The sequence below is a fragment of the Nannospalax galili genome, unplaced genomic scaffold (genome assembly GCF_000622305.1).
Source record: "Nannospalax galili isolate Female #2095 unplaced genomic scaffold, S.galili_v1.0 scaffold305, whole genome shotgun sequence".
Taxonomy (NCBI): Eukaryota; Metazoa; Chordata; class Mammalia; order Rodentia; family Spalacidae; genus Nannospalax; species Nannospalax galili.
Window position 1 is genome coordinate 5,353,505 of NW_008356258.1, and position 9,802 is coordinate 5,363,306.

At 38.9% G+C, this 9,802-nt stretch overlaps 1 protein-coding gene across 2 annotated transcripts in view; it reads right to left on the minus strand.

Annotated features, from left to right (window-relative positions):
* Positions 1-204: 204 nt before the first annotated feature.
* Plrg1 (pleiotropic regulator 1) overlaps positions 205-9,802 on the minus strand; it is a 14,357-nt gene continuing 4,759 nt past the window's right edge. The window contains exons 6-15 of one of the 2 annotated variants that reach the window (XM_008854284.3): positions 9,409-9,496; positions 6,674-6,775; positions 5,679-5,771; positions 4,494-4,643; positions 4,227-4,328; positions 3,757-3,859; positions 2,975-3,083; positions 1,890-2,029; positions 1,260-1,453; positions 205-413 (exon numbers count right to left, since the gene is read on the minus strand). In XM_008854284.3, the coding sequence (XP_008852506.1) occupies positions 354-413; positions 1,260-1,453; positions 1,890-2,029; positions 2,975-3,083; positions 3,757-3,859; positions 4,227-4,328; positions 4,494-4,643; positions 5,679-5,771; positions 6,674-6,775; positions 9,409-9,496 (1,141 nt within the window). In that variant the 3' untranslated portion in view covers positions 205-353. The remainder of the gene's footprint in view (positions 414-1,259; positions 1,454-1,889; positions 2,030-2,974; positions 3,084-3,756; positions 3,860-4,226; positions 4,329-4,493; positions 4,644-5,678; positions 5,772-6,673; positions 6,776-9,408; positions 9,497-9,802) is intronic. The other variant, XM_029556758.1, reaches the window with a different exon arrangement.

Below are 9,802 nucleotides of genomic sequence, written 5' to 3' on the forward strand. Positions count from 1 at the left end.
CTATTACAAAAAAATTCCTATTCTTCTCAAAATGTGCGATTGTAATATTAGCAGCTGGCTTTGTACATTTTTTTAAAAACAGAGAATTTCCTAATAAAGCTGTTAAAATAGCATGACTTTAGAACAGTTATGGGCAATAAACCTGTATTCACTTGCAACTTCTAGCATCATGAATTGTTTATTTCAAAAATAAAAACACAGGTGGGGGATATAGGAGAGAATTTATTGTACAGTAGAAGCAGCAGGGATTCCAGCAAGCGTGTTTCCACTCTATTTCCCAGTCAGAGCACAAACCACTGGATATCCTCATCAATGCCAAGCAATAAAAAAGCAACCTCCACAAAGATACCACGTTAAAATCTCTTTCTCTTGATAATTTCTGGTTTCCAGCTGACAGGATGAGTTTCTTCTGTCTAAAAACAGGAAAGTAAATTAGAATAAGTAGCATTAGTTGCTAAATCATATTACTTGGAACTATATATTTAGCAAATCTTTAAAGATTTTAGATATAGCTGACAAACTTTCAACATTATCCAACTCTAATAAAAATGAATGTGTTTACTATAAGTTCGGTTTGGAGTTTTCATCCAAAGTTAGACATCACAGTGACTTCAAAGCTTGTGATTCTAGATTTGATTTCCAAAGCATTATTTGCTATTATTAATGTGCCCTTTTCCCAGGAACTTTAAAACTGAATTAAACACAAAAATCTAGGGGCTTGAGAGACGGCTCAGTGGTTAAGAACACTGCTTTTACCGACACCTGGGTTCTATTACCAGCACTCGCAAGGTGGCTGACAACCGACTGTAACTCCACTTCCAGGGGACCTGACACCGTCTTCGGACCCCTGTGGGCTTTCCATACACGGGGCACTTCACACACACACACACACACACACACACACATGCACACACACACACACAGAGGCAATATACTCATACACACAAAATACAAATAATAAATGTTAAAAATAATAATAGATTCACTGGTATCAATGAAACTAATAATAGACATCTAGGAACAGACCAACATTCAAGATGACAAATCCCTTAGTACAAAGATTACTTTTATTTCCGATAATTGAATGAGCACTGTGGTGCACACCCATAATTTCAACACTTAGGAGATGGAGACAGGAGGATTGCCTTAAGGCCAACTTGGACTACAAAGTGAGTTCCAGGATGGCCAGAAGTACAATATGAGACCTTGTCTCAAAATATAGAAAATAAATGAAATGTGCACAAAACCTCAGAACTTACCGCCGTCTCGTCCTCTCTGTAGACTTTAATGGTTTTATCAGCTTCAGCCGTCAGTAACCGGCTTTCTGACTGATCAAAAGCACAAGCAAATATTCCTGATTCACTGTCCAAGGACCCAGGTTGCACAGCTGCATGAACTCTCTGAAAATTATAGCCAGTTCTCCAGTCCCAAAGGTGCATAGTGCCATTGTCAGCTTAAAGGGAAAGATGTGGTTATATTCGGTACCCTTCAGTAGCTCAGTGTGACACACTTAGGCACCAACCATAAGCCTAGGCATCATGTTAGCAATACAAAGACACACAGCTTTGTCTACTTTCATTTGTGCTTACTTCAGAACATCATCAGATCTTAAGAAGCACCGCAGAATTTGAAATCTAATTCCTCAATACCCAAACCAAACACCAAGGAATTCCTAGCATGGATCCCTCATCTTTGACTTATTACATGGGAACTCAAAGAGGGCTAGGTTATGAAGCATGCTATATGAACCATCAATATGCAGAGACACACTATCAACATTCATATACACCCTCGTCAGCTGAACTCTGCTACAATGCTTAGGTGTGATGGCACAAAAACTTTTCTCATTCATTCAAACAAAATGACACCTTATAAAAATCTTATCTTACCTCCAGATACAAGGACTCCATCAGAATTAACTGTCAATGTGTTGATAATAGCATTATGACCAGAAAGATTTTGAATGAAACTTCCATCAGGGAACTTCCACTGCTTTATGTTATCTGGAGAACCAGATGCAAATGTGTAACTGAAATAAAGATTATAAAGAATCAACGCAATGTAAATCAAGTCAAATAAAATGGTCAGCTTCAAAAGGTACAGCTGCTTCTCCAGGTGCACTCACTGCTCTATACAGCTTCTGTAAAGTACTACTGTCACATCAAGTGCAGAAGTGCCAAGGCGGCTTTTCAATTTTTATTTCTGAAAATGTTTTTGCTTAATCTGGCAACAGGTGTCTCATTTTGCCTTTCAAATTTTTAAATGTATTTAAAATTCTAGACTACTGTTCTATTTACATTTCTTCAGTACTCTACAGTGAATAAGAGCAATAAATGTAGGAACACCTAATTTCACACAACAGGCAAAAGATCATGTGAGAATTTTGGAGAAAGGGAGAGGGAAAGAGACAGGCCACAGGAAACACAGGAAACGAAATGAGAGGAAGGAAAGAAGGGAGTCGGAGGATGAGTACAAGCAGCATCAGATCTGATCTGACGAGCAGTCGCTTGGGAAGCTCTGCTCCGCTTTGTCGACAACTGTGCCTGCCTGCCGTGTTCATGGCTCTTCCCCTCTGGTACAGTCACTTCTTCCTTAAGAATTAAACTATTCTCTCTTTGTATTCTGTTTGTCTCGGACATTACAAGGTACTGTGTATGGCAGTCTATAACGTGAAAAACAAAACCCAGTACCATTTAAACCCAGAACACACCCAGACTTCCTAGTCTGACATGCAGTTTTTGATGGCTTAGCCTTATTTGATATTATTTATCACTATGTAGAGGGCCTTATCTTTATTCTATATGAAGCATGAAGCAAAACAGTAACAAGGAAAATTAAGGAAACGGCTGTCCTAAGTAGCAGAGGCATGGGAATGACAATGACTCAGGTCAAGAGTAGCATACTAATGTTGGTGTGGTGCTACTACACTGGGACAGGCAGAAGGAAGAGAAGATAATTAGCAAAATGCACTTACTGTCGTGGATGTAAAACCACAGCCCTGACTGACTTCTTATGGTTGGTTAGTGTCACTCTTGTCTTGCCGGCCACCAGATCCCATAATCGGATTGTGGTATCATGGCTTCCTGTCATGAAAACACATGAAGAAAACAGACCAGGACAGAAATGCAAAAGTTAAATACAATAAACACAGGGTACACCTCCATGCACACATGTGTAGTAGATGTCCTACCCCTCGACCAATCTCTTCAGAATTCCAAAATTGTAGTTTCATTTTACATTTAGTGCTTCTTTAAAACACCTGACTGACTGTCAACAAAGAGAACAAATATATGCTTTTATCCCCCAGTGAAGGGGATGGGAAAAACTAAAATTTTTTATCTTAATATTTTTAGTTAATAAAATAAAGTGAAGGAATTATTTTCCAGTCATAGTAAAGTTCCAGTGCTATAAAAAAATAAGGTTCACACCAGTTCTAAAGATTATTGGTCTCAGGGTATTTTGTCTTCTAACTTTAATTTCTTAGAACAGTAATTATGACACTAGAGAACAACTGATTGTCTCTGACAGCAGTTTTCTAGGCAGGCCTAACAAGATACTGTGTATGACGTTCTATCATATGTAAAATGTACAAGGTAAAAAACTACCGAATGAAATCTTACGGTAATAAATTTCAAACATTCATGGCTCAAAGACAAAATGACACAGACGCACTACCATCGCAACATAGAGCAGGAGTGACAGAGAAGACAGTGTGGTGCGCACAATGCATTCAGCAGGAAGAAGCGTCTATCATACCAGTGATAATCTGTGGCTCTGCAGCTTGACATCTCACTGTAGCAACTGCATTTGTATGTCCAGACAATGTGTGCACACTGGCTTTAGTCCTCACGTCCCAAATCTGTATTGTCAAAGAAAACCCCAAAACAGCTGTTACCACACTGTATTCATGTACGGAATTCTCAAACAATATAAAACAAGGAAGAAAGCCAACAACAGGTGTAGGAAAATGGAACACACGGTGGGAGCGGTGCACAACACAGCAGCCACCACTGTGAAGAGTGGAACACGAGAGTGCTGCCATTCAGGAGCAGTGCACTAACAACAGACACAGGACTGACGGAACAAACACGCCAGTCAAGACACTGAAGGACTAGGTACTGATGAGTGAAGGATTAATGTTCTTTATGAAAAATAATGCTAAGATCAAGTCTGCACATGACAAGATGCAAGTCATCCACAAACACACAGAGCATTATCTGGTTTACCCGTGCAGTTGAATCTCGACTACATGTTACTAGGACGTCGATTGTTGGGTGCAAATCCAAACCATACACTGCACTTAGGTGGCCATGATAGTGCCGTATAACCTAAAGATAAAGCAGGAAAGTTATGACTAAAAATTACAAAATAAACAGTGGAGGCTGGGGACATGCTCAGAAGTAGAGTGCTTGCCCAACATGCATAAAGTCCTGAGTTCAATCCCCAGCACTGTAGTATAAACGAGCTGTTTTAAATCCTTTACTCCAGCTCACCTTATTATACTCAAGGTCCCAGCATTTCACTTGTTTGTCTTCTCCACAAGAGAACAAGTAAGGACTCCTGGTGCTCACAATCACTCCCCGCACTGTGCTGATGTGGCCAGTCAAGGACAGCTTTAATTTGCCACTGGCCAAGTCCCAGATCTGAAATCAAAGAGCATTTTTTTCCTTTATGCTGGCTACCTCGAAGGAAAATTTTGTAACCTCAATGCTACAAAAACATACACACATATAAAAACTCAACTAGTCTCTAAACAAAAAATAATAAATTTAAAAAATAATAAAACGGCACGTTCAAATTGGAAAAAAAAATTGCAAAAGACAAGGTTAATATTCCCAATACATAAAAGAATATTATTGATAACAAAAGTATGAACAGCATGGTATCAAATTCACCAAAGGTAACAGTAACAAACTCAGAAAGCAGCAAAGATATGCAAAAGTTGAACCTCACTATAGTTCTGTATAAACAGCTTAAAAGTTTAGCTATCCACTTCTACTTATCACATGAGCAGATATTTTCTAAGAGCTACATAGTCAGCATGTTGGATCAAGTATCAAATCACTCATTTTAGAAAGTAATAGAGCATTGAATTTTATATGTGCTACCATTAAAAATACTGTTTCTTTATGTGAAAAAAAACAAGATAAAATTATATGATAAGAACGACTTTTAAGCACTGGATAGCTCAGTGGTGGAGGACATGCCTAGCATGTGTGTAAAGTCCTGGTTTTTATCTCCAGTGTCACATAAAAAAGAAAATCTTTTAAGCGATCCTTAAAAAACCCATATTTATATACACAGAAAGAGGTTTCAAAGTAAATACACAGATGTATGAACACTGAAGTAGTTAAAATAAAACTAATGGAAATGTATCTCAGGGTTAGGACTATGCATGGATCCAGGGTCTCTTTCAGTCTGTTTCCCACATTTCTACAGAGAAGCATGCTTTCATTTTGTAATCACAGGGTGAAAAACTCCTTCAGTATCAGTTAAGCAGAATTAGTAGTAGGCAGATAGTTAGCATGTTTAGCAAAAACAACTGCTGGAATGCCACTTTTCCAACAGGCATTTGTTTGAATGGTCAATGATAGAAACAGTATCAATTTCTGCCCTAGGGAGTAAAACTCAACTTAGAAGACAAACACAAAGTCCTGTTTATTTTCCTTCCTCCTTACCTTTATAGTCCTATCAGCAGATCCAGTAACAAACCACTGATTGCCAGGTTCCACTGCAATACATCGAACCCAGCCAAGATGGCCACTGATAACCTGTTCAAGAAAGAGTGGAATGGAGAGACTCATCCATACATGAGTTAAAATATACTCAATCTCAACCGCAAACTGGATTTGAACTGCACCATCTTCAAATAGTAATCTATACAATTACTTGACAATTATATTCTGGAGTGAGAAAAATTAACTTACTTTCAACAAGTGAATAAATCCTGACACTGTGGTACATCTATACAATGGAATAGTATTAACCACAGAAAAAGAAACACAATAGCAATACGTACTACAAGTTATCTCAAAAGCACTGACATGAAGCACATCAGTCTCAAGAAGTACCTTCAATTATATGGCATAGTCAAAAAGACACAGTACATAACATGTGGCACCAGGAGTGGAGAAGTATATGAGTAAACTAGTACAGGGTGTTTGTGACGTCATGTCCTGACTATAGCAGTGGTTATACACATCTATGTAGCTATTAAAAGTCATCAGACCTGTACAACAAAACAAGTTTCTTACTGTACTATCATTTGAAAAGTAATTATGCTGGCTGTACGTTTCCTATCACATATTTTATTTCTGATCTGATGTATTTTGAATCATTTTCATCTCTTACCATAGGAGAGATAATTGGTAGAGCCAAAGAAATTTGTCTTTAACTGTCACAGCAAAAACTTAGCTTTTCTAATTTTGCTTGCTCTCCACACTACTAGCCTTCTACCAATACTATATACTGCATTTTATTTAAAATCAAAACATACGACACCAGTGCAGCTTTATTTGAACTCTCCTTCTCCAGGCTTCTGAACAGGGCTCAGCCCCTCCTACACAGCCCACCTCAGCCCCCACATTCCCGCAGTCCCATGTGCTCTTCAGCCACCGCTGGTGAAAAGCCATAGTGCTCCACATGGCAGTGAAGTGCAGATAGGTCTGCTCACCCTGTAGAGCTTCCATGGTGGGTGCCACTGGGGTTTGGGCATCGTAGGCGCTTTTTTAGCCATCAGTGCAGAGTTCTTGGTATTGCCAGTCTCCATAATCATCTAGACATAGGGCACAATAGCGTTACTAAGGATATATTTAAAGATTCAAGTCAGTTCAAAACTGGAAATTGAGGATTTATGAAATGCTAGTATTTTCCTTAACCGAAGAGGAGGAAACAGTTAAAATACCTTTTCCCAACGAAAAATATGTTTAAATTCTCGTAAGAATTGCATTTCCTGTATATTAAATTTAAAATGAAAGTGAAAAACACACAAGGTCAAGTATTAGAATTTTGAACCAACATCACTGTGGGTGGGTTCAAAACCAAAACCCAAGTAAGCAATTACTAGCTGACTGACTTTGGGAAAAACTTGGTAACCTCTATGTGCTTTTACATATTCATCTTTTAATAGAATAATTAAATACTATTTTAAAATGTATACTAACTGATACAGGTTGAACATCCTTAATTTACAAATCTAAAATCCAAAATGCTCCAATATTCAAGTTAATTTGGATTTCAGATTAACAGTGCTCAACAGATCGTGTATGCCAACTGTGGTTGCACACCAGAACTAGATTTCATAAAACCATATTGCTGAAGACACAACACACCTGGGCTAGAAGATACAGAGAAACTGAAGTGGAAACTTTCTCCCTACTAGCTAGCTTTCACAGTGTTGAAGGTGCTACACAGGCTGTTGGAGGAGACAAAGCATCAATTGTCTTACCCAGCTGCCAACCCTACAAACTTCAATACCAGCTTGCCAGGCAAGAAGTACCCACTTGTGTTACGGGGGTAGCCAACCACTCCCTACTCAAATATGAGGCCCACTCCACAAGAGAGAACCCATGCATGTTACTATAAACCTAGTGAAAAACATATTAATAGACCTTAGTGGTGAACTTACTACTGTTGTTCAGTTACATTCACAAAGCATTAAACTTCCTTTTAAATATGTATCTTTAGACCCATAAACAAATGCCTCAGTTATAAGACACTCGTGGCTGCTCAAGGTGCTTGGAACTAGTGATAGCTGAGGGCTCAGCCCTAAACAAGTTCATTCCCTCTAAGGCCTAGGGAACATCATGGAATGTTAAGAGCCAGAAGACAGGGAGAAGGGCTGAGAGATGCCATCTTCTGGGCACAGCACAGCCACTGAAATCTTGAACTGACAGCAACAGCAGTAACTCAGAGCAAAACAACATGAAGGTGGAAAAGGAATTTATAGGAACAGGGCAAGTTGACAGGAATAAGAAGTGAAAGCAATTAGAATGCATTTTATACAATATATAAAAACGTCAAAGGACAAATTTAATTTTAAAAAAGTACATGCCAACTTGCCATAGACAAAAAAAAATTCTAAAATCTGAAACACTTCTAGTTGGAAGCACTTCAAATAAAGAGCATCCAACCTGTAGAATTTACTGTTAGCATCAATCCATTAACCCCAAAATACACTGAAGCTCATGAAATTCTACCCTGAAGAGGTATAAATTGGGCCTGGTTATATAGCTCAGTTGGTAGACTGCTTGTCTAGTACTCATGAAGTTCTGGGTTTATTTCCAGCCTGCAATCCCAGCAATCAGGATGTGTAGGGAAGCAAGGTCTGAAGTTCTGTATGAGGCCCTACCAAAAAATAAATAAATAAATAAATAAATAAAGAGAGAGAGAGAGAGAGAGAGAGAGAGAGAGAAACTTAAATTACATGCTAAGTAAGAAGAGTCTGAACTAAGGGCTGTTCTGAAATGTGAGAAGACCAGTACCAAATTCCTAACACTCAACTATGTAGCCACTTACACTGAAAGATTTTCATAATACATATTAATACAGGTTCAGATAACACTTTCCATTTTGTGTGTATGTATGTGTCTGTAGTATGAGTCTGTGCATGTGTGTAGAGGCTATTATTAGTATACCACTTTGCCAATAGCTGTAGAAAAGACAAATGGATTTAAAAGAAAATAGGCTGATTCATTGGCATCAGTAAACCAATATAGGTACCTAGGGGCAGACCACTATTGAATATGAAAAACATCTTAATACCATAAAGATGATTTACTTAAAATATTTGCGTGTGGCATGTGCATGTCTGTATACATGAGTGCAGTATATACATGTGAAGGCAAGAGAAGGTGCCCTGATCTATCATTCTCCACCTTATGCCCTTGAGAAAGAGCCGCTCACTAACCCTGAAGCTCACTGGCTTTTAGCCTAAGCTGGCTGGCCACTGGGCCCAGTGATCTCCCTGCCTCCCTCCCCGACTTCACTTCTCAAGTGCTGGGTTACAGGTGCACGGTCACACACAGCTTTACACTGGTGCTGGGAATTCAATCTCTAGTCCTCATGTTTGCAGTTTAAGAGCTCTTAGAGAATGATCCACCCCCCTAGGCCCCACATTCTTCGTATTTTTTATAGTGGATAGTAAATATTGCATTAGCTTCATTAAAATACGCACTCTATACAATGTATACGTACACACAGAAATCAGAGAATTTTGAATTCTAAAGCATATACCAATTTAATAAAACCAATTTTTAAGGCCATGAAATGTTGAGGACTACATAAGGCTGCTATTTATAGTCACAAATCCCAACTGTTGATTTCTTCAACACTTCAGGAAAATAAGGTATCATGTCCCAAGAACCATAAACCTGCTGTTACCTACCCCAGGAACCCCAGGAAACTTACAGAATTCACTGCTTGAGGCTGGGGGCGGTCAGAAGCCCCAGGAAGTCGGTACTCACTTCCAGCTGGTGCAGTACGATTTGCATCCACTCTGAAGGTAAGAAAGATCACCTGATAATTACTTAGCATCTCTAGTCATGTATTCTGCATACATCTTTATTTAAGAATTGTGTAAACCAGCTGCAGAGATAGCTCAGTTGGTAAAGTGCTTGCTGTGCAAGCATGAGGACCTGAGTTCAATTCCCAGAACCTTTGTGAAAAGGAAAAAAAAAAGGGCAGGGGATGTGTTTGTAATCTTAGCCCTGGGAGGACACAGGCCCCAACCAGCAGCTTAGCCTACTTGATACTTGATGAGTTCCAGGTCAGTAAGAGGCCTTGTCTCAAAAAAAAAAGGGGG